At 42.5% G+C, this 25,583-nt stretch overlaps 1 protein-coding gene across 1 annotated transcript in view; it reads left to right on the top strand.

Annotated features, from left to right (window-relative positions):
- The first annotated feature begins 11,996 nt into the window (after positions 1–11,996).
- The window catches only part of Flt1 (fms related receptor tyrosine kinase 1), a 175,427-nt gene continuing 161,840 nt past the window's right edge, over positions 11,997–25,583 (top strand). The window contains exon 1 of the mRNA XM_046454099.1: positions 11,997–12,365. Coding sequence (XP_046310055.1) covers positions 12,302–12,365 — 64 coding nt within the window. The 5' untranslated portion in view covers positions 11,997–12,301. The remainder of the gene's footprint in view (positions 12,366–25,583) is intronic.

The raw sequence follows: 25,583 nt of genomic DNA, 5'->3' as shown, positions 1-25,583 counted from the left end.
GATTAGTGGAGTTATTAATGAGAATGCTTGGAATTTGAGATGCTGAGGTGGGTCGAGAATCCTAGCTTTGCTGTGCTCCAGAAGTTCTGATGACTAATTTTTTGCAGTGTTGACTAATATTTGCAGTGTATTTCATCAAGTTGCGGTTTTGTCCTCTCCTGTTTGCTGTTCATTCATATTTTGGGACTGGGCCTCATGAGTTTTCTCTTTAGGTGTTGAAGGGGGAATATTCTTTGATAAACATCCCATCTGTATTTCAACTTAGATCTCTCTTCAGTTTAATGTTGCAATTTTTTAATATAAATTGTCAATCTAATCTAAATGACTTGCTTGCTTTAGTTCAGAGACTTTTCATTTTTAAAACTCTGGATTTTATCTGTGGATTTGTAATTTTTGTCTTCTCGCCCCCCTTTTATTCCTTATCAGTCCTGCTTAAAGATTTTCTAACTTTTGGTTTCAAAATCACACCAACAATAGAAGTTCTAAAAAGCTTAAGACAGGCTCTCTACCCTTGGTGAACTTTTAACAAAGGTGTAAATGTTAGAAGATTAAGATTTAAATAGTTTAGTTATCGACTAGAAGATGAAAGTGTAGAACTAAGAATTAGGAAAGTGAGCCTGGTGCTGTGGTGCATGCCTGAGAGCCCGGCTAATCCAAAGGCTGAAACAGGAGGATCACAATTTGGAGACCAACCTCAACAACTAAGTGAGACAAGTCTCAAAATAAAAAAATAAAAAGGAGCTCAGTGGTAGAGCTCCCCTGGGTTCAATCCCCACTATCACCAGGGGGGGAAAAAAGAATTAGGAAAGCAACAGTCATTAATATGGCATTATGTAAAAATGTGGATGTGTAACCGATGTGATTCTGCAACTTGTATTTGGGGTAAAAAATGGGAGTTCATAACCCACTTGAATCAAATGTATGGAAGATGATATGTCATGAGCTTTGTAATGTTTTGAACAACCAATAAAAAAAAAAAAAAGAATTAGGAAAGCAATTGGGCCTAAGTAACGTATTAATTTGCTAGGGCTACACAATAAAGCACCAAAGATTGAGTGGGTTAAATAGCAGACATTGATTTTCTCACAGTTCTGGAGGCTGGAGATCCACGATCAAGCTGTTAGTGGGTTTGATCTCTTTCTTCTTTGCTCCATGGCTTGCAGTTGTCTGCTTCTCTCTGTATTCCTCATGTGTCTTCTTTCTGTCCCGATCTGTATCCAAATGTCCAGTCAGATTAGATTAGGGCCCACTCCAATGACCTCATTTTACCTTAATCACTTCTTTAAAGAACCCTTCTCTACACACTTGCATTCTAAGTACCGGGGTTAGACTTTAGGGAATATAATTCAGCCTGTGACATGTGGTCAGGAAAGACTTTCTTACTCATTATGCTGCAAGCAAAGAGTGAAAAATACAGTGGCTCAAAAGGAAGAAGTCTTGTTATTTTCTCTCATGAAAGTGGATGACACAGGACTTCTTCCATGTCATCCAGACGTCCACGTCATTCTTGGTTGTTGCTCATTCATTTCCCAGAGAATGGCTCTCCCCCGTGCCTGGACCTGGGCAGGCATTCGGTGCATGCCTGTGGCCCAGCTGAATGAATGAACAGCCTGGTGTGATCTGGGACAACGAGGAGCTGGCTTAAAGGAAGTTTGAATCTTGATAGAAATAAATAGGCAGGAAATATAATTAAATATATATTGAGGTGTCCTTGAAAGCCATAGGGGACTTATGAGGTTGGGGATTGAAAGGGATGATGCAGATCCAACTCATTTATTGTACACAAATGAGGAACTTAGGACTCAAGAAAATGAATTGATTTACCAACATAGCTAATAGGTCATCAGTTCTGTTGTTCCAAGTTAAAGTCACTGGTTTTCCTACTATGATAAGTAGAATATGGACATAGAACATATATATTTTTTAATCTGAGAAGTGACATGGTGTTTGCTGTTTTAGGAAGGCCAACTTTTGTGGCTCCTATGTGTCATTCATCAATGATTATCCATATGCTCGCTAGGACTGATTTTGCTCACACACAATATAATCTGTCCCAGGACAGCTAACAGCCCCCTAGTCTTGTTCATTTTGGTAGGAGGGGAAAGGAAATCCTTTGTTCTAAGAAATTCTGTGTGTTGGGCGGTGGGGATAATCCTCCCTAGTGTAAGCCAGTCATGTTACTTTCATTTCCTTTTACCAGTGATTGGTCTAAGTGTTGACTTGTGACCCAGGGGAGCCAGTGAGATGTAAAGAGGATTCTGCTGGGCCGCTCCTTGGTCAGCGCTTTTCTTACAAATAACTAGGCAGAACCCAACTCGGAGAAGACCACTTTGCCCCACATCCTGCCTTGAAAGCAGCTGTACAAGCCACCTTATTGATCATAAGGCAACATCAGTGATGGCAGGGCAGAAAGAGAAGCCCTGCTTGGGTACACTGTCACATTGTGAAATTGTCACATACCTCTTGGAAGAGCCATTTGCAGACTCTTTGACATGTGAGATCATTAAATTTTATCTTTACTGCTTAAGTTGCTATTAGTCAACTGTGCTCTTCCTTGCAACCAAAAGGATTCCAAACTTAATATTATATGTGCTTTTAAAACAAGCACTTAAATGACTAAAAGCATCCCTTGCAAACCCTGCAGTATCTAAATAAGAAAGTATAAAATAAAAATTCACAATTTGTACATTGTGAAGAGAGGGGTCTTGTTGACCGGAGGGTTCAGGAAAGTCCTTACAGGGCACAGGGCATATGGCATCTGGGGCTTGCTCACACTGTGGGCAAGAGTGAGGCAGGTGAAAATAGGGTGCTCCAAGAGTAGGTGAAAGGTCCCAGCATGAGCCAATGACAGCTCTTTTGGACACTGTGGAAGACCTGGGTTACATTTTGCCTTAGACTCTTGGCCTAAGTGTTGGACCTCCAGTGGGTGCCACGGGAAGCCTGCTCCTTCAGCGTCACAGTACTCAGTAAGGACTCTAGGCAGACATGTGTTGAGGTAGGAAGCTCTGAGGCTGAACGGCTTGATAACAGCCTCCTCTGTATCCCCCACTGCAGCACTTGCCCACAGCTCTTTCTAAGCGAGTTTCCTGCCTAACATCTTCCTCCTGGGCCTGAAGGTCTTATCTCTTTGCTTTACATCACTGTCTTAATCTTCGTGTTGGAGGATCAGATCTACAGCCTTCATGGTCCTGGTTCTTCACATCTCTTAAGACAAAAGACACTCTTATGACTTTTGGGAAGCCTTCCAATTTCTAGTCTCCTCAGATCATCTCATACTATTCATGATGAAAAACCCCAAAGGTGACAAAAAAACAAAACCGTGTTTTAAGGGATTCTTCAGCTGTGAGGCCTGACACTATAGTTAAAGAAGGAAAGGCTGGTCTCTAGGGCCAATGGGTCACTAGTGGAGCTATGTGGTCTTAGTTGGATGCATCACTTAATGTTTGGGGGCTCCACTTTCTTCATTTATAAGCGGTAAGTTACAGGGGCTTTGCTAAGCTGAAATTGGTTTTGGTGGTTGTTAATTAGAATTACTGTTCTTCTTAGACAATGAAATCATAGGATCCCACTTCTTCCTCGTCCACCATCATTTTAAAACTGAGATTGTATTTTAAGTATATAGAATGAAATAAGTAAAGGCAAAAGCAAATTTTGGCTTGCCAAGCAGGGCAGAAGGGATTGGTGACCAAAGCCTCAGTGTTCAGAGGTGGGGCCTTTAGGCAGTGATTGGATCATGAGGGCTGTGATCCTATGAATGGATTAATCCACTTATGGATTCACAACTTAATGAATTATGGGGAGTGGTGGAGGAGAATGTAGGAACTTTAGTTGGAGGAAGTAAGTCATTGGGGGCATGCCTTTGAAGGAGATATTGGGATGCCAGACCCTTCCTCTTTCTCTTTGCTTCCTGGCTGCCATGAATTGAGGGGCTTTGTTCGACTAGGCACTCCCTGTCATGATGGATGGCCTCGCCCAGGTCCAAATCATGGACTGAAACCTCTGAAGCCATGAGCTAGAATAAATCTTTCCTTCTTTACGTTGATTTCTCTCAGATATTTTGTCATAGTAACACACAACTAACACAATGACCTAGCTTCAGCATTATCAACACAGGCCCATCTCGTTTCATTCTTACTCCTCTCAGATAATTTCGAAGCAAATATCAGACATTTCATTACATCATCTGAGTTAATCTGGTACATGAAACTTGGCAATATTATTTAAACAATAAGCTACTTTTTGGGTATGTTTTAAATTCTAGCAAGAAAACCATATTGCTATATGACATGATGGTTCAGATGCTGAGTCTTATGTTTAAAAACAAAATTTGTGTCTTAAGATTAACTTTTTTTCTCTTATGTGGAAAAAGAGAAGTTACAGTAAATTAAAAAAAATATTTATATACATGTATGTGTGTGTGTGTGTGTGTGTGTCTATATATATATATATATATATATATATATATATATATAGAGAGAGAGAGAGAGAGAGAGAGAGAGAGAGAGAGATACCCATCTTTTAATTAGGTGTTCTGAGGACTATTTTATCACAGAAGTGATAGAAACAGTTTACTCACAGACTAAAAGTTAATGTAAACAAGCTTATGCTGTTGTACTTTCCAGGTAATAAGTGGAAGCAATGTTCTAGTTTAGTTGAACTTGATTTTATAGACTATTATTTCTTCAACAGAAAAAAAAAACTGCAGCCACTTACCCTTAATTCTTCCCTCCAGGGTAGGGTTGAGGGCTGAGGGATCTAACTTTTTTACAAATACCAGGTGTGTCATCTGCTGCACACCTGAGAATGGTTGAGAGAGCCACCAGGCCAGGTTCCTGCTGTCTGGCTGACCTTCAGGTGGGACAGTCCAGTGCTTTAGCAGAATGTAGTACCAGAAGGCTCCTCTGGGACTTCTGCAGCTGCTGTTGCTGCTAGTCACGAAAAGTGCATCTAGGAGGAGCCTGGAAGAGGTGCAGGAAGGAAAGGGCTGGTCTTCCACTGAAGTCGCCAGCAGACCTGCCCTGAGGGTGTGTCTGGAGTTAGGGGAACTTTTGAAGAAGGAAGTCTGTAGAGAACTCTGCTATTGCCCTTCTTATTCAGTAGAATTAAATTCATGGCCTTTGTTGTTGTTGTTGTTGTTTTTCTTTTTGGTACCGGCTGTTGAACCCAGGGGTACTTTGCCACTGAGCTACATCCCCAGTGCATTTTATTTTTTACTTTGAGACAAGGTCTCACTAATCTGCTGAGAGTCTTGCTAAGATGCTGAGGCTGGCCTCAAATTCACCATCCTTCTGCCCCAGCCTCCTAAATTATTGGGATTACAAGTATGCACCAAGCACCTGGTTAAATTCATGTCTTTTAATAAATTTCCTACTCAGAGCCCAGCCATTACACACAATAGTCTGTCTATTGCTCAATTTACCTACCCACCTATCTCTTATATCTATTAATATCATCTATTATCTATTATTTACCTCTATCATTTATCATATCTTTAATGTCTTTATCATCTCATATTTATGTGATTTTGTCCAGAGTTAGGGTACAGCAATATGTTGCATTTCTAGTTTATTATGTTTTGACCTGAGTCATACTTGCCCTTTAGACTCTGCCTTGGCTTAAGCAGGAACATAGATTGCTTTCAGTTGCCCACTCCTTCCCACAGGGCTGAAAGGAGGCCCCCTCCGCAGCCCCAGCAACCGCCCCAGCCTCCCCACCAGGCATTACTCTGCATCCTTAGAGGCCTTCTTGGAACCCTGGAGTTCTCACAGGCACCCCCCCACCCTGTTTCCACCCCAGGATTCATGCTGTCTGCCACCTTTTCTCTGAACCACTAATCAAAGCTTCCCTGCTCCCCCCAGCCCGTTCATCCCAGTGCCGCACCTATCCTGTCACCTCTTAATCATTTTTTTTCATAAATTTGTGTCTTCATAGGTTCTCCCTTTCCCTCAGTTCTTACTCCCCTTGAATCCACTATTTTCCAGTCTAGCCATCCTAAAGCCGTCCCCTTGAAGTACTGGTAAGATGAGACAGGTTTAAATGTATCTACCAAGCAACCCAATGGAAAAGGCCCCTCAACCTTATCCACCGATGCCTCACCCTGTGTTCTCTGGCACCTTCCATCTTCAGCTGCTATCTCCCCACACACTCTTCCTCTCAGAGTCCCTGGTTTTATTCCCTTTTCCTCTTTTCCAGAATGCCTTCTCCTCTCTACTGATATAAATCTGTTACTACCTTCAAAACCATTTCCCAATTTAGTAATGAATAAGCCCTTTTAGCATTCATAACTATATCTTACTTTTAATTGCCTTAGAATTGTTTCCTAATGCTTCATGTAAGTCTGGCCTTCTCGAATTTATTGTAAGGTCTTCTAGGGCAATGATTAGATCTTCCATGTTACTATTTCAATCAGACTAGCACAGTATTGTGTATGGGGCATGTGCTCAAAAAATATTTACTGAATGAAAGACTACATTTCCTGGATCATGCACCATGACATGAACCATTTCCTTGTGACTGTTCAGCCAGTTCCCTATTAGATGGAACTGGTGGAAGGGCTCAGGTTGCAGGGGAATCAAGAATATGAATGAGTGTGTGGCGGGGATGGGGGTGTGCTCCCGCCTGATTAACAAACACTCCAATGTCAAATTAAATTTATTTGGGGATTATTTATAATACAGAAACTGACATATCTAGCAGTAGGATAAATGTTGCAGCTGTTAGATATAATATTTATGAAGGCTGTATACAAACATGGAAGAATATAAACACATTCTACCTGAAAAAAATACTACTGTGAAATACACCAAACTGATCACTGTGGCTCTGTTGACATGAAATTTTGACTCATCCTCCAGGGCACTCCCTGTCTTTTCATCTTTCTAAAATATTTTAAACCCAAAGAATATAGTAAGAGTGATAACATGAAAAAAGTCATGGCAGTTGAATGACTAGATAAAGTGGATCTAAGATGGTTAATTATAATGATTAGATGACAATTATGCAGATATTTTTCTTTGACATATTATTTGCTTATCTGTTTTGCCTCTTATCTTGCCCCATGCTTCTCTAATTACCTCAGGTTTTTTTTCTTTCCTAGATATAACTTGGAGAAAACATTCTTGTCTAGTTTCCTCTGGCCAGGACCAATTATTCCTACATATGACGGTGAATATTAATGATTTCCCATTCTTCCTCCTTTAGTGAACATACATCTAGAGATAATGACACAAAGAAATAATCTGAATCCTTCCTTGGTTTACTGGACCCCCACAGATCTCTATTTTCTTTTTTTAATTAAATATTTTTAGTTATAGATGGATGCAGTATCTTTATTTTGTTTATTCATTTTTATGTGGTGCTGAGGATTGAACCCAGTGCCTCACATGTGCAAGGCAAGCTCTCTGCCACTGAGCCACAACCCCAGCCCCCAGATCTCTATTTTCATTCATTCATTCAGCACTGTCCTTAGTCAATATTTTTGTTTGTTTGTTTTTTAATAGGAAAAGTTTATTACTGCAAAGTTTATTACATGCTTAAGGCATGGAAGTCAATGATTTTGATGATCATCCAGAAGGCACATTATTATTTTTACAGGTAATTTTAGCTTCAAGAGGTACTGAAAATGCACTGAGTTAATAGAATCAGAAACCAAAAGATTTCAATGGGTTGGAAAGATAGATAAAATAAAACAGAACAAGTAATGAGTCAGTGAGTATAAGGATCTGCAGTGATCACCTAGCGCTGTGTTTGTAGAAATAAATGCCCAATCTCTGGTGAAAAGGCTTCAGGGGGCTTAACCAGGAGGAAGTTCCAATCAGAGCCCCAGGTGCGGAGATGCTGAAAGAAGAGGCTCCTTTGATCTCAGATCATAGTGACAGAAGTACAGTAGTTGCATCAGAGCCTCTGCAGGTAGGATGAGGAGCAGATCAAACCAGGAGTCCAGAGCTGGGGCATAACCCTCAGAAAATAGACAGAACCCTGAATAAATCAAAAGATCCTATAAACAGCAGCAGCACCAATATAGGCAAGGGAAATAGCAGAGCGAAACAGACAGGAGCCCCTGCAGCAGGAACCAGAGGCGTGAGGATTCCTGTGGCCCTTGAGCAGCAGCAGCAGATGGAGGTGCTGCTCCTGGGCTCTGTGGCTCTGGCCCCATCTCTCAGAGGAGGCTTCCCCTGTGCTTCCAGCCCTCTCACTGCTCTTTCCATCTGAACTACTCTTCCTTCCTTGCTCCCCTCTGGGTCTTCCTGCATGCTTTTCTCTCTGCCTGGAAAAAAAAAAATATATCTTTCGGAGAAGGGAAATAATATGAAGCATATTCAGTCCTAAGGATCTCACCTGTAGAGAGGCTGACAAGCTGGAACCTTCAAAGGGAAGCTGGAAGGAGTTTCTAGAACATTCCATATGATGAGTGACCAAAGGGTCATGAATGAGAAGCCTGGAAAGAATATGCCAGGACACAGGAGATGTTTCTGAGTGTCCAGTAAATTATCATGTGACAATATCAGAGCACTGAGGAGGATATAGAGCATGGTTACAGTACATGCCTCTAGTCCCACTTATCTAAGGTGGAAGGACCACTTGAGACTGGCCAGGAGTTCAAGACCAACCTGGGCAACATAGCAAGACCCCATCTCAGACAAAACATAAGATTTAAAGGAACTGACTCAGTAAATGATTTTTTTTTGGGAGGGGGGTGGTACCAGGGATCTAACTGAGAGGTGCTTTACCACTGAGCTATGTCCCCAACCCTCTTTTATTTATGTATTCATTTTTAAATTTTGAGATAGGGTCTCAATAAGTTGCTGAGGACTCCTCTAGTCTCAGGATTCCCAAGTCACTGGGATTACAGGTGTGTCCCACTGCACTCAGCCCTTGAGTCTTTTGAAAACCCGTGCCAGATGTTTAAGTTCTTTGAAATAGGAACATGTTCAGCCAAAGTGGTAGGATAACATAAGCAAGACTTTTGTGCCAGTGGGCTGACCAACCTCTGATTGATAAAACTTAAATGTGCTTGTCTGGTATGAGTTCAGCAGATCCGAGGAGGTGTGCTTCTTAAACTAAGGAGGCTAAATTGTCCAGAAGATATGTAATGTGAGGGGTTTTCAATAACACAGAAGGATTTAATAAGATCTTTTGGTTTTTATTAGTCCTCCTTACACATTTGCACTATGCACTGTTGTAGCCACACAGTATATTTTTGCTTTGGCATCCAGCTACCAAACCTGTGTGGGGATGAAATTCCCGACTGAGCCTCAGCTTCTGCAAGCTGAGCTGCTCTATGGTTGGTGTGTTGTAGAAAGTCAGGCCTGGGCTCCCTTCTGTCTCTGACACAGATGCTCCACCACTTCTACTCGGTCTACAATATTAAAGCTGTTGGCTGTACCAACAGTGTGCTCCTGAATAGGGGCGAGAAAGAAAGCTCAAGAGAATGTTTGTAGCTGATAACAAGAGAGAGTGTCTGGTTTTGCTAACCAAACAGAAGATGAAATGTTCTTTTGTATGTGAGCAGGAAGCAAACAGATAGTCTACTTCAATAGCTTTTTATATCCACCAGGCGTGTTGAATTTGATCTTTTCCATCAGTATTATCTATACAACCTCTTTCATGAGTGATTTAGTTAGAAGAGTCCTGTGACCCATTATTCAAAGGTATTATCTCTTTCAGGGATTGGATTGAGAGCTATACCCCACATCGAAGTGAAAATGAAATGACAAACAAAACCTTGTAACAATTTGTGCCATTTTTTAGTTCTTTATAGAAGGCTAGTAAAATTCACAAAAGAAGTAGTGGTGAAGAAATTGCTGACTATAATTAAAAGCCTTCAGCTTTTCAAAAGAATAATTGGCGAATTTGTGAAGGCCCATACCTTCTGCAGCATGATTTTCACATAATCCTAAATTAGATTTGACTATGACTTTATTAGGGTTAAATAATTAAGCAATGCATTAGCATTGTTGATGACTACATTAGATTATAAAGATCAGTTGATCTGTTTATCAAATAGCTGTCTGGCTACACCAACTCAAGTGGATTCATTTCTGGCAGCAGGTTTGGGAAATGTCTGTGTTTAAAAAAACCAAAATAGCATTTGAAAAAAAGAAAAGAAACATTAAATAAAACCTTTGTGGGTTGTATTATGAGCCCTTTTCCTCCACAGTCAGCTGTGTCTTGCCTGAGAAGCCCTCTTTGATTTTCCCCTGCACAAGGTCATACCTTTTCTCATACCCATGGTGGACTCCATGCCCCTCCAGCACTGTGAGCTGGGCACTGCACCGCTTCTTCATCTGACGGATTCCTCCCTAGATTCCAAGCCCCTTAGACAGCAATGAGTGATTCAAGGACATCTCAGCATTGGATTGTTCTTGGCTCTAACAATACCTGGTTTCTGCAGGGTGCTACAGAAGAGCAATGCTGTCAGCTTTTCCTTGGAAAGAGGGTGTGGGAGTGACAAGTGGTATGAAGTGAGGCAGAAGGACATCTTGGCTCTGTGGGTGTGTCCCAGACTGTGGGAGCTGGGAACCAGGTGGAAGAAGGCTCAGCTGCCAGACATTCTATGGATAATTAAGTAGTTTCAGAGCAACCAGGTGTGCTGATGGCAGAGAAAGGAGGGCAGGAGCAGTAATGAGGGTCAATGGAAAAACAAACCAAAAAATTGCGAAGAATGCCGAAGCCAAAGGGGAGCACTGGCTCCCTAGCGGGAATCTAGGCATGGTGCCTCAGGTGCTGCTGCTCCAGATGCCTGGTCAAGCATTGCCTATGTGGAGCTGCAGGTGGCCACGCCTCTCCTTGCCCAGAGATGTGGCAAGTTCAAGTTGCCCAATCTTCCCAGGTGGGGAGGTAGTCCAGTCCTTCAGGAAGAGTCACTAGCTCCGTTCAGGAGACATCACAGTTCCTTTTATCATGGCCATCAAGTAGGTTCCAATAGAACTATGTTTTAAACCTGCAGTATTTACAAGGACAAGACCGGGCTGCTCCGTGGTGCTTGGGACGACTTCAGCCTTTGAGCTAATGGAGACATAATTGAGTAACAACGTGAAATTAGTGTCATCGCAAATGATCTAGTGCCTCAAGTTAATTTCACCCGGTTGTGTTCCAAGAGCAGCAGACTCACTCATCTTGCTAGCAGGCTGCCACCAGAAAGATTTCTTTTTGAGCATTTAGGAAATAAAGTTCACGTATTCGGCCCTTACATGTTGAAGGAGCAGTTTCACGCCTCAGCCTTTTAAAGGTATCTTGTTATTCCCTGTTTTGCTTCTAGGAAGCAGAGGGTTGCGGAAATGACTTGGGCGGGTGCATCAGTGTAGCCGAAAAAGACACAGACGACTTCCCTGGGGACCTGAGCCCGCCCGCAGTCTTCCCGAAGGTGCCAGGCAAGCGTCCGGTTCTCTCGGATGCTCCTGGTCTACAGCCCTGTGCAGAGGGTCTCTGGCGCCTTCCTAGACGTCTTGTGACAGTCTGGCTGGGTCAGGGTCGGCGGGACAGTGCAAGCTAGGGGAGTGGGCCCGACTGAGCCTCTCTCCTCGTGCCAAGTACACCGTCGCGGAGGCGCGGTCAGCTTCCCTTGAAACTGACTTCCCGCCCCGGGGGCCTGGCAGTGGAGCTCCAGCCCCATCTCCTCCCCAGTTTCGGGCGGCCCCCAGAGCTGAGTAAACCGGGTGGAGGGAGCCGGTAAGGATTTCCTGAGCGCTATGGGCAGAAGGAGGGGCGGGGGCAGGAGTGCTTGGAGCAAGGACCCTGAACCTGCCAGCGCCGCGCTCCCGGGTCCGCACAGCCAGCGCCTCCCCACGCGCTCTCCGCCCGGGGCCACCCACCCTCGGCGGCCCCCGCCCCTCTTCCGAGCTGTAGGGAAGCGAGCTCGGGAGGAAGAAGAGGGTAGGTGGGGAGGCGGATGAGGGGTGGGGGACCCCTTGACGTCACTGGAAGGAGGTGCCGGGGTAGGAAGTGGGCTGGGGAAAGGTTATAAATCGCCCCCGCCCTTGGCTCTGCTTAATCGAGGTCCGCAGGAGGCTCGGAGCGCGCCAGGCGGACACTCCTCGCGGCTCCTCCCTGGCGGCAGCGGCGGCGGCGGCTCGGAGCGGGCTCCGGGGCTCGAGCGCAGCGGCCGACAGGCGCCGGACAGCGAGGATTACCCGAGAAGTGGTTGTCTCCTGGCGGGAGCCGCGGAGAGGGGCTCTCGTGGAGCAAGGCAGGAGCGCCGGGCCGGCAGCCGCGGAGCACCAGAGGAGGACCCGCTCAGGCGGTCGGGTCGTCGGCCGCGGGGAGCGCCGGCACAGGGCGAACAGGCCGCGTCGCGCTCACCATGGTCAGCTGCTGGGACACCGGGGTCCTGCTGTGCGCGCTGCTTGGCTGTCTGCTTCTAACAGGTGAGGCACGATGGGGCCCTGGAGCCGAGCGGGGCTGGGATGCTGCGGCCACGGGGCAGAGACCATGGGGCCGGGGCCAGGTGCACGCGGGGAGGCGAGGCTGCAGCCAGGAGAAGCGAAACTCAGAGGGAACCTGGGGTACTAGTTGCAGCGGGAACTCCTGGGGCCACGGCGCCCCAGTAGCTGGCGGGGGACTAGCGGGCATCACCGCCCACACCCGCGTGGCGCCGCGCTCTGGTCTGTGCCGGGGCTGCCGGATTGCGGGAGGAGTCGCTTGATCCCCTGCCCGGCTCCTTACTGGGGTCCCCGCTCCCCGCATCGAAACTCTGGGCACCGGAAGCATCACACACCGGACCTGCTTGGCACCCAGAGCCTGCTCCCAAACCGCCAAGAGCGGGTCCGCAGGGTCCATCGAAGTTGGAAAGAGCGGCTCCTGAGCGCTGGTGAGCCTGCCCAGGGCTGTGCTGAGGCTGGGGAGTTGGCGATATTGGGCACTGGCCATGACCTTGCGCCGCCAGACCTACAGAGAAGAACCAATTTGGAGAGGGTCGCGTGCCTCCGGGGAACAGACAAATCACAAGAGAGGGCCAGCTTGTTATTTCTGGACCCACTTGGGGCCCTCGAGCCAGACTATCCTAGGAACATTCGGCAGCGCCTATTCCTCCCTGACGCTCGCTGTGCGCAGCCATCGGGTGGGGCCTCTGCCGGTAGCTGGCGGGCTGCGCGGTCCAGCCCAGGTCGTGGACTGCGTGATCCTAACCAACCAAGGCCCAAAGTACCATTAAATTTTGGAATTGTAAGCTTGTCCTTTAAATTACGAGCCAAGAAAGGGCGGACAATTTGGACCAAAAGATGCTGTTTGGGGAATCGTTGAGGTCTGCACCGTTACTTAAGTCAGCTTCGCCGGTCCTTTGGAAAACAGGCGCTGAAATGGTCAAGGGCCAGATTTTTAAGAACAATTAGTGTGGAGACCGCCGCCCTTAAGGGGTCAAAGCTTGAGGGGACTTAGGGACTCGTCTTTTCTGCTCAGTGGGGTTAAGTGATCCAGAATCCTTTGGTTCCCTCTCCTTGCGCGCAAAGGGCCAGATTTTGGAGCGCCTTTCTTTTAAGCATCATGGGAAAAAGGTACAGTACCACGAAACAAGTCATTGTAATGATTCCCTGGAAGGAAAGTCAGAAAGATTAAACTTCTTTTTTTTTTCTTTTTTCTTTTTTAACTTGCAAAACCCAAAAAGCAGTAACAAATATTCTCAGCGGGAAGACTAATTAGATAGTTTTACCGATCTAATTGCAACTATTTAGAAGCTAAGAAACCCAGAGGAAAGGCGAAGTCCTATTGTGTGGGAACTCCCTACAAGCTGGGAAAGGTACTAAAATAACTATATTAAATGAAAGATTGCATTTTCTACTTCGCAAATATAGTTTTTTTAAATTTGAAAAGTTGCTTATATTAAAATATAATTGCTCAGAGAACTTAACATTCTCAGTCTCATAGGTAAATGTAAATCTAGGTAAATTCTCTTAACCCAAAAATACAAGATAAAACGGAACACCTTATTGGATTTTCTGCTTCATACACATTTATTTCTTCAAAATTGTGGTGGACTTTAATGAAGCATAGTTCTGTTTGCATTTAGAAGCATCTTAGATTGGTGGAAGCTTTACAAGAAATGTTAGTAGGATCGTCTTGTCGTTTAGATTATAATTTATTTGAATGGACACGAATCTTGGAAATCTTTCTGATTTTTTTTTTCACATTTTTGAGAAGAAAGGGAGACAAACTGACAGTGTGAACCTCCTTACCTGATTGCTTCGGGAGTATTCTGTTAGCAAGCAGGTTTGTCACTGTAAAATGCGCCTTTGAAAACTGCAGCTTCTCTGGCTGAATTAGAAACATCTCAGTAAAATAATCAGCTACCTGCTTTCTAAATAAGACTTTCCAATCTAACAGGAAGCTCTCTCTGGCCAGAAAGAGGCCCCCTATTTCTGCCTGTGGATTCATCCCGAGTCACCCTTACCCATGTGAGCTCCAGTCTGTGACCCTTTGGGTGCTATATTTAAATATGTATCAGTTATCAATATTGTGTGTGCATGCATGGCATGTAAAATAACTAGAGGTTTATTAATACAAATAGGTAATGCATCTCCCTCCTAAAATTTACGGGGGTTTTTGTTTTCTTTTTGTGGTACTGGGGATTGAACCCAGGACCTCGCATTTTGCCTGTACCACTGAGCTACCTCCCTTAGCCCAATGCATCTGTCTCCTAAAGTGTGCAGTTACCCTCCAGATACCTAGAGAATAAAGAGACACTCATAATTCAGATACTTTCAGGTCCTCAGTATTGTGATCACTTTCTCCATAAAGGAAATCAGTCATCTTTCTCTAGAGGTGTCTCATTTTCTTACTTTTAAGGCACCACACCCTCGATTAAAGTCACAGATTCTTTAGGTTTTTGTCCTCCACCCCCTGTTTTTCTTGAGTTCATTAGCAGCTGACATTTACAATTTACCATAACTAATTGGAAACACTTAAACTGAATTTTGTGAGGCAATTCCACAGTAATAACATTAGGTTGAAATTACACGAAAATAATACCTATTTCTAAGTTGAATATGATACATCTCTCATACTAGCTTATTTTATGTGGTAATTTTTGTTGTTTTCTCTGAGGCTTATAAAGTCATACTTTTTTCCAAAATTGCATCTTTGACATGTTAATTATTTAGGACCTTAGGCAGTCCCCATCTTTTTTTTTTTTTTTGCCAATTCATAGATTGTTTTACAGATAAACTGTAGGTCACTGCCTACTCTAGTTCCTCGAATATTTTTACTTTTCTTTTGAGTTTAGCACTTTGTTACATTTTTTTTTAATTTTCCTGTTGAAAATTCTATAATGGACTAAGTAGTTTCTTTTCTAATGATCACCAAGTAGATTTTGTTTTGTTTTTATACATAAACTGCAGAAATTCGAATAAATGGTCAATTTCTAAGGTTCCTTTTTGCATGAAACAGACTAAACCCTGAATCTCTTTTATCTCTTCCTACCTTCTTATATATAAAATGGAGAATAATCATCTGATGCTGTGGCTGTAGGGATAAACTGGGTTCTCCTTGCCATCAGCAATCACATTGTGGAATGTACCTGACTGACCAATTAACATGGTCTTTCCTGGGTAGCATTTTGCAGGAGATCGGCTGTCTGAAGATGTCTAACACAGTGGACCTAATGGTCTTGGGCTTTTTCACCAGTAGAATGTGTAAGTCTCTGACAGAGATACTCCTTTATAATAGTCACATTAAGTCTTATAAGGATACTTGTTATTTGAAGCCCCCAGGAATTTCTTGATAAAAAATTGACACTTTATTTGATCAAAATGGCTTTATTTACAAAGAATTCCAGGTTTCAACAGAGCTACTAAGCCCTTTGTTTAAAAATGGAACCTATTTCATTTGACTTTTATAAAGCAAGCCAAATAATTGCTTTTTCTCCCCAAAACTATGTAAACCTTTTTAAAAATCTGCTCTGAGTGAATGTAATATATAAGTTGAAAGCAGTATGACACCAAAGGAAAAAAGAAATGGTTTTATATCAACCAAAAAAAAGACGTAGTACCCTTCAGGAAGATTATACAACACATTGCTTCTACACAGCAAACTTATGGCTGATGGTTACTGTGGCTTGGGCAGTTTGGCAAGGTGAGAACAAATAACAGAGTAGATTTTGCCCTGGCTTTAAATTGACATGTGTGAGTGTGCTTAAGTGAGACCTCAGCCTGGAAACTTAGTGAGATCCTAAAATAAAAATAACAGGATTAGGGATGTAGCTCAGAGGATGTTCGCCCCTTGGTTCAATCTCCAGTACAAAAAAATTCTTTTAAATGCCCGGGGCTGGGGGGTGGGGACTGTGGAAGAAGTTGGGGGATGGAGAAAGTGAGGGAAGTCTCTTGGCCCAGGGGTGTTAAATGCAAAGCCTGCTGATAATAGAAAACAGTGTCAGGTTCTTGGTTCAGGGTATGTTGGTAATATCAAGTAAATATCACTTTTCAGTGTAGCTGCCATTGTCGATAGTAGAGGGAGTTTGAAATCACAAACAGTAAAAATATTATGGTGAGTGGCTAAAAAGTGTAAAAAACATCTGTTGCACTGGTTTTAAACAATTTGATAGATCAGTCCATCCTGTTCTGTTGGTTTTACTCTGGTAGAGGCTTGTAGAATGAGACCTCCTGCCAAATGCTTTCCAGGATCATGGTTGAGTCCTCACACATTTGGGTGCCTAGGAAATTGCATGCTGCTGATTAAATTACTGGATTTCATACCAGACTGAGGAAAGGGAAGGAAATGGGAGGAATGGGGTATTTGAGGGAGGGCTTGAAAGGAAAGCTTCTTGTTCAGTGCATGGGGCTGCAGGGGGGTTTCATTAAGGAAATGGTTCCATTGAGTCTACTGAAGATAGTGGACTAGATTTCCTGCATTGCTATTGGGGCGGATATAGGGAGATGTCAAGAATTCCTGGGGATTTCCCATCAGCCTTAGTAAACCTGGATGCCTAAAAGCCATTTCTGATCGCTGCTCCTTTCCTTGATTTCAAGCTGCATGAGAGACTTGATCTTGTCTGTCAGACACATTCCACACTTGTGAGAGCCGGATGGAATCTCAAGATCCATCTGCTCATCTCAGAGACAAGAAACTGGCCCAAAGATGTTTAGTAATTTTATTCAAGGTCAATAGCTGGCTGGTGGCAGACCTAGGAAGAGAGCACAATGTTCATCCTACAGACATTTCTTTTTCATTTGTATTATATTCTCTATCCTAGAAAGAGTAAAGATGCACAAATACTCATCAAATAAAATTATTACAGTGCTAAAATTTCTTTCTAAATGATAGCATCTCTTTTATTTATTACTATTATTAATTTTCTTTTTTTTGTCACATTGGGGATCAAACTCGGGGACTCTTACATGCTAGGCAAGCACTATATCACTGAGGTACACCTCCAGCTCCAGCATCCTTTAAAATACATAATTATCTTTTACTTTTTAAAGGCCATAAGGGATTTAAATTTAAAATATCCAAAGGATGGCTGCTTAGTAGTACACTGAGACATTTGGAGAGAAGACTAATTTTCCTTGGGAGCATTTGGAATCCCTATTTTGAATGGCTGTGGCCTAAATATTTGTGGCATATGGCACCAGCTTCATCTGTTACCAAATCCCTCCACATACTCTATTCCAGCTACTCAAACTCTACCCCAATCAAAAAAATTACTCACTCTCCTTCAGATGGGGCTTCACTTTTGTCATATCATTCATGCTGCTCAGGTACCTGCAAGACCCTTCTTCCCTCCTGTTCAATTTCTTCACCTCTACCTACAAAATCCAGCTCAGCAATGCAGAACTCCTCCTAATAGCCTCACACAGAACTACTGGTTTCTTCTGCTCCCTACGTCTCCTGTATGAATCCCTCCTTCAGCACTTCTCACCTTGCATTATTAGAATTTTATGTGCCTATATCCTCCCTCTTTGACCAAGAGACTATATCTTGCAGATCTTAGATCTACCTCCTCATGTAATGTCTGGTGTGGAGACTTAGTGTTGGGATGAATGAATGAATGAATAGGTATTTCAAAGAAGGCTCTTGGGGTCAGATATGCATTTATTCCAGCATGCTAATGTATTCTTGCCCATCCAATTGGCTTCAGTTACAGGAAATTAATTAGAATGACTATTCTCAATAGATATTAGTCCTTTCACAAAGTGATTAAGATATAGAAAATAAGCTATTATTTTCAGCTGAGAAACCATCCATGTAACCACCTCCTGTTTGGGCATAATGCTTCACTGGGACTCCTGAGTCACTAAAGCCAGGCTTTGGTCTCTGCAGAAGTTCTATCTTAGCCTCGATTGGCAAGGTGCTAAGCATTTCCACTTTATCCTGCAGTGTCTTATGAAATCTTCAGAGACAACAAGGCTGTCAGATCTTATGGTTTCACTTGCTCTCCCAGCTGAGCCCAAAGACTCAAACCTGAGTCTTTGGGCTCAGCTGGGATACAAACCTGAATGATAGATGCCAAATCAACTCTGTTTCAATAGGCACCTTTGTTATGGGACCAGGTTAGTCTGCCTAACTAATTTGCTTACGATGGGTTATCCTCAACCCTTCATTGCAAATTGGTTCCTGGCAGGATTACCTTATTAAGTATGAGTCAGGCACAGAAAGACAAATACCAAATGTTCTTTCTTCTATGAGGTCAACTTTTTAGTTTCCCAATATAAGTAGAGAGAAAGTAGAGACTAGGAAGGATGTTGGGGAGGGAGGGATGGAGACAGGATGGTTAAGGGGAAAGTTGGATAAAATAACTTCTAATGTTCTATAGCAGAATAAGATACTTATAGTTAACAACACTTAATTGTATATTACAAAATAACTTATACAGAAGATTTTGAATGTTCCCAACATAAAGAAATGGTAAATGTCTGAGTTGATAGATATGTTAAATATCCTAATGTGATAATTTCATACTATATAAACATATTGCAATATCATACTTACCTCATAAATATATACAATTATTATGTTAAAACTTTTTAAAAAAGAATTTAAACCTAAAAAGGAACCAGAAAGTAGTTAATAATAAATAAAAATATTGTTCATTAATTTAAAAAAATCCAAATTCCATGGTTGGGGCTCAAAAACTCATCCCCCTTCCTACCCCAATCTCCAGTCCAACCCACATACCCACAACAGACTACAAAACAAGCTTCTCAAAGTGTGGTCCATGGTCCAGCAACATTATCCCTGGGAACTTAATACATCACAGCCTGTTATTTTTGTTTGTTGAAAAAAGGAAAGGCACTGAATTTTAATAAAGATTCATAGTTAGTTCTGATGTCAGGGTCCAATTCCTCTTCATTAACACCCTCATAATGACCTCTGAACTGTCAAAGATAGTAGACTGGGGCTAAACACAAACCTCTTCTGCATCAGTCTTGTGCCCTGTCTTCTGTGGGGACACCTGTGTCCTATTTCCAATCTCTTTTTTTTTTTTTTTTTTTTACAAAATCTTACACTTAGCTCCAACCTGTAATCAAAGTAAACAGAAGTTGTGGTCTTGAGGAATATCATGGTTAACCATATCATGGGTGGCACGATCAAGGTCTTAGAAAATGTGGATTTGGTGGAAAATAGTAAAAATGGCATTAAATAGATAGGTTTTAACCAGAAATAAAGGTTCTACAAGGCATACGCTTCCAAAACAAAATTACTGGTGTTGAAAACCATCAGGGGTAAGTAACCATTTCCAGAATTTTCAGCTGTCAAGGAGATACCACTGTCTTACTGCAGCTATACATGTATTGTTCTCCTTATTGGCTTGAAATTTAATGTCTTGTTTGTTTTCACTTACATTCTTCCTTGTCTCATTGCCCATCTCGACAAGTGCCTTTTCCTTCTCATAGATTATCACCATGCTTACAGGAACTTTTTCTCAGCCTCATTTTCTATCCTTCTATTTAATGGGTGGAGTGTAAATGGGATTTCCTTTAAAGCCACAGAACCACCCATGTGGTCTACAGAAGCAAAGCTACAACAATTATCAAGTTCTTTTGTTAAAAGAGGCCTGAAGTGAACCTGGAATAAATGAAAAGCTTTGGCTCTTATTATATACAAATGTAAAACCACTTAAACTCAAGGCCACCTTTAGCAAAACCTTAATAAGTAGTTTTCCTGCCAAGGGATTTCTGTGAAACCCTTTGCCTCTCTCTAGGGCCATGGTCCCAGCCTAGACTGTTAGAACTGTCAGGAGAGCTTTAAAAATCTTCATACCCTGGCTGCAGTTCTGACCAATTCAATCACAATCATATTCTCTCTCTCCCTCCCCAGCTCTCTCCCCATCTCCTCTCTACTGGAGATTGAACCCAGCAGTATTCTATCACTGATCTACATCCCCAGCACTTTTCATTTTGAGACAGGGTCTCCCTAAGTTGCTGAAGCTGGCCCTGAACTTGTGATCCTCCTGTATCGACCTCTCAAGTAGTTGGATCTCAGCAGTGTACCACCAAACACAGTCTCTTGAGTGGGACTCTGGCATTGGTCATTTTAAAGTGCCCAGCAATTGGCAGAACCTCAAATTGTACAGAACATTATAATTACCTGGAAGCCATGCTAGATCACTGGGTTCTACCTTGGAGTGTCAGATTCAGTAGGTCTAGGTAGGGCTGACAATCTGCTTTTATAACAAGTTGCTAGGTGATGCTGACATACTTGGTCCAGAGACTACACTTTGAGAACCACAGCCCTAGAGTCAGTTTAAGAGGCCTCACCACATGGGAAGCACCTGTACAAGTGCCCACCTGTAAAAGGCACTAGATGATCACCAGACCTAGGCCGAGGTGGAGGAATTATCTATCTCTGAGGATTCCTGCCAGGAAGAGTGTGAGTCAGCAGAATGTGGCCAAAGGATCATTCATATCAGGTGCTAGGGCATGTTACCAATGGGACCAATAGACCTTTTGGTCTATTCTGCCAGCTCAGAGCCAGAACTAAGTTGCCAGTCTAGACAACAGAGCTAATAGTAGCCCTCCTCTGCCTTACTCTACGTATCATTCAGACTTTCCTCTAATTAAAGGTTGGCCAACATCATACTACTGGCCTATCCTAGGTCCCCAGTGCCTCAGTTGTACCCTGTTTCACTCCAGTATGTCCTGCAAAGTGCTGCCCAAAGCCTCATGATGCTTTGCCTCTCATGAGCTTCTCAATCTGTATTTCCTGGGCTGGGATCAGCCTACCCTACTTGGAAGGCTAACTTCTACCTGCTGGAACAGTAAGATTCTGCTGGCTTTCATGGGGTGCTGATTCTGTCCCCATTGTCAAGAAAATGCACCGTCATTTGGAAACATGATACTGGAACTCTTGTGACACACTAGGAACCCAAGCTGTTTTGCCTTCCCTGAGAGCATCTAGAGGTACTTCTGGAGTGTTTAATGCCTAATATTATGGGGCTCCACTTTGGCACTTTTACTTTGGAAAACAGAATGAGTCTATTCTCTGCTAGTTGAGCACTTCTTCTGCAGGGCTGAGATGCAATAGCTATTTGTATCCATCATCTGTTGCTATATAACAAGATGCCTCAAAAGTTGGTGGCCTAAAACAATTCATTATGTTTTTGAGTCTATAGATTAGACATCTGGGCTGGGCTCAGCTGGTCTTACCTGAGGGAGACAGATGCTTTGGGGTAGGAAAAAAAGGAGGAAAGTAACCTCTATTGACTGTCAGGCACTGCAATTTACTATATTATTTCACTCATTCACTCTGAGGAAAGTGATGCTGAAGTAAATCAGATACATTCTCCAGGCCTCACCTGGGTCATCCAGGCAGGTTCCAGTCCCTGGCAATGGAAAGGGGGCCTTGGCATGGGGTCTTCCTCTCCATGCAGTTCTTCCTCCTTGAGAAGTCTAGCTGGGGCTTTCATAATGGAGGCAGGGGTGTTCCTAAGAGCACATGCTGGAGCTGCAGGGTGTTCAGGAGCCTAGGCTTTGAAATTCCTCTATCACTCTGCCATATTCTGTTGGTCAAAGCAAGTCCTAGCCAAGGCTCATGGGGTGGGAGGCAGCCTCCTCTCTTGATATACAGTATGATAGTAATGTTTTCCAATGTGCCATGTTGCTGTTTAGCATTTCACTTTTTCTTTTCAGTCTGATAGGTTGGAATTTGGCAAGAAAAATCATAGTAACTAATAACTAATAGTGAATACTAAATAATGCCTTGGCTCTTCTAAACAGCATCTAGGAACAAAACAACTGACCAATGGCGGAGCTTCACAAACATCTTTTGTTTAGGGTCCTCAGGTCACTGTTAACTTGATATGCCATGTTGGTACAGTGACCTCTTAGAACAACAACAATATCAACAAAGGAGGACAGCTGACCCCAGACTCCCAGTAAAGGCAGCTTTGCAACTTCTTCTCATGGGGTTCCTGATCTAGTTCCTTCTTCCAGAGGATATAATGATACTGTAAGGCGAGAGATCCTTTTGGGGAGGAAAAAAGGAAGAAAGTAACCTCTATTAACTGTCAGGCACTGTGATTCACATACATTATTTCACTCATTCCTAAGAGAGAGATGTGGTAATAACTATAAGAAAAGTGATACTTTGATAAATGAAATGCTTGTTCTATGATCACAGAAGTGGTATGTAAAGCTGGAATTATTTGAATTTGATCCTGTCAGACTTTGCAGTTTCCTTCCTTACCATGCATTACAACCTAATTTGAAAAGCAAAGAAGGAAAAAATACACAGTGGGGGTTCTGACAGTCTTCCCCTGCTCTCAAAACCAGTCTATTCTTGGAATTTTGCCAACCCTAAAGAATGTGAGAAGCCACTGCTACTCCAGCTTAAAGTGGCCTTGGGAGATTCCACTGCTGCATGTTGCAGACACTGTTAAAATCTCCAACACAGAATTTAATCATGTGTGCTTTCTTATCATAGATATTCAAAAACCTTCCCAAATAAAGTCAGAAAAGGATCCCCAAAGCCATTAAGAACATGGTTTTACATGGCCTTCCAAACTGGTCTCTTAGAAGTGGCTTTAAACTAGTTCAGATTACAAAGAAGGACAGTTTGAGGCCAGCATTTGATTCTAGAAAAGTTCACGCAGACAGGTCCTTGAGAGAAGCTGGGACTGGCCTCTGACAGTTTCCAGGAATCAAGTGTCTGCTCCTCTGTGTACTTTCTAGATCCCAGCAACCTCAAAGACTTGAGCTTCTCTGGAATGAAAGTGACGAACCTGAGGGAAGGACCCAGACATGTGTTGACCCTGATGGCAGTCACCTGTGAAGGAGGGAGGGAGGACACTCACTCTGTCCTCAGGGAAGAGGAGGAATACAAGTCCTGAGCCTCTCTTCAGCATAGGCATGGTGCTGGCTCACAGTTGCCCCTTCCTGAACATCCACGCGGGCACTTTTCATTTTGTTGATGGGTTGAAACCCTGAGGCTGAGGGCAATCTGATTACTTGCCAAAAGCCACACACTTAGGAAACAGGCCAGATTCAAACATGTCTTCTTGATTTCAACACTGGAGTTCTTTCCACCATCATTTACCTAAAGGAGAAAATCTAGGAATTAAAGAAAAGGCAGAAGTTCCATTTTCAGGGTTTAGAATGAAAAGCTGATGTTGTTCAAGGCCTAGTTCTAGAGAAAGTTAAGTTACTTTTTAGTCTGGGGTAGCCAGCTACAGGCCTTGATTGACAGTACTTGTACAGTTTGCAAAACAAGAAGTTGTTTTTTTTTTTTTGGTAGTGCTGGCATAGAACCTAGGGCCTTGCACATTCTACACAAGGGCTTGTAGAGCTATGCCCTAGCCCTGGAAGCATTTCGACAAGGCCAGTTGCTCTTTGTGACCCTCCTTCTCCTAGATAATTCTTTTAGATATTTAGATGCAACAAGTCAAGAAAGAAACAACAAAGCTTTATTTCTGCCTTGATCTACTATCCTGTTCCATACCAGAATACGAACATGTTCATCAGAAACAAAAAATCCTATTCTGCCACCTATTGAGGAGTTTTATCTTTTGCTCTAAGGAAATAGCTGGAAAGTATGGCCAAATGTGGTTACATGCTTTGGATGGAAACTATGGGAAGGGGTGAAAGAAATCCTGTTTGATTCTTTTTTTAATGATTGTTTTCTTTTTCTAAATTGGCATTAGAGAAACCAAAGATATATGTAAACAGATGAAAAGACAGGGATATATTAGGATTGCAAACAAACAATTTAAAAAGGCAATGTAAACTCTTGCTACAGCATTTCATCTATGATTAATGGTATTGTTTTCTTTTGGGGAAACATTGTTTAATTCTCTTTTTCCACTTAATGTCTCCAGCAGGACCAGATTTTTGTTCTCTGTTACAATTTAAAAATTTTTATAGCTTCAGAATCTTCCCCATAGGGAATTCTGTAGAACTACAGCAGGGGAAACACATGGAAGTTGAATGATTGTATTGCCCTAGAATGGACTTTGGATACCTATAACTTCTTGAGAGCAAGGGAATATTTGACTCACATTGTTGATGTACCAATTAAAAGCAATCTACCTCTCACATCCCCATCCCATTTTTTGTGCTCAGAACTGGTAAATGAAAAACATCCTGTGCAAAGTATTTACCACACAAAGATACAGAGAAGGCCAGTGGGGAAAATGAAAAATCAGGAATGCTGATTTTCAGGAATTTCTATTTCCCTTTATCTTTTTTTGACTGACAAACTGAAGTGATTCTATATCCCAATATATCTTTTTTAAAAGAAGCAGTAAAACTCCAAAATGTAGAAAAAAGTTTTCTTATTTTGTTATTTTTTAATGTGCTTTATAGTCCAAACAGATGGGACTAGGACTGCTTTGCTGGAATAACTCATTCCCCATTTTGGGATAATGTTAATTACAAACTTAGTGGTAGAGACTTAGGAACTATATTTTCATACAGTGAGAGAAAAATATGGATCATGTCAAACTTAATTCTCCTGATGCCAGTTTCATATCCAGTATTCACTACAGATTTATGTCTTTCCAACTTGAGTTCAGGCATGCATAGGAGGCTATTTTAGAACATCTTACCATATTCACTTAGAAGGTTTTCAAGTGATTATTAAGTAATCCATTATGTTTTATTTATGACTACATGTATGATTATATTCATTATGCTCAATGTTTACCATGGAAAAAGTGTTCGTTCTTTGTATATTTTACTAAAGTGAATCACTTACATTAGTGAAGAACTTGCAACTCATATCAAAATGTGTCCCTCAAACACAAAGTGCACACAGTTTGGAGATTTCTTATTTGTTCACTTAGATTATCATCTTAATTTTTTCGGTATTTATCTATCCACTTCTAAATGACATCTCCTAAGAAGCCAACTTTTGGCAGAAAGCCCTTCAAGAGTAAGGGCTGTTTCTGATCCAACTTTGCAATTGTGAATATAGCACCTGACACCTAGTCACTCAATAAATGCTGTTGAACTGACAGATGCTGATGTGAGTGTGTAAGTGGAGCTGGCAGTAACTCTCTCAATATGTGATGTGATGTTCTGTTCTTTCCATTTGGACCATTCTCTGGGTCCAGCCTATCTTCTGAGCTGACTGTTCTCCTGATCTGACTCTAGACAGGATTGAGAATAGGGATTTAAGTGGTCCAGCCACTGGAGAATTTGTTCCCAAGAGATATTGTCCTT

The sequence above is a fragment of the Marmota monax genome, unplaced genomic scaffold (genome assembly GCF_021218885.2).
Source record: "Marmota monax isolate L192 unplaced genomic scaffold, Marmota_monax_Labrador192_F-V1.1 WCK01_AAM20220418_F8-fsc00011, whole genome shotgun sequence".
NCBI lineage: Eukaryota > Metazoa > Chordata > Mammalia > Rodentia > Sciuridae > Marmota > Marmota monax.
Note: the sequence above shows the minus strand (reverse complement) of the source record. Positions and strands in the feature narration are given on the sequence as shown.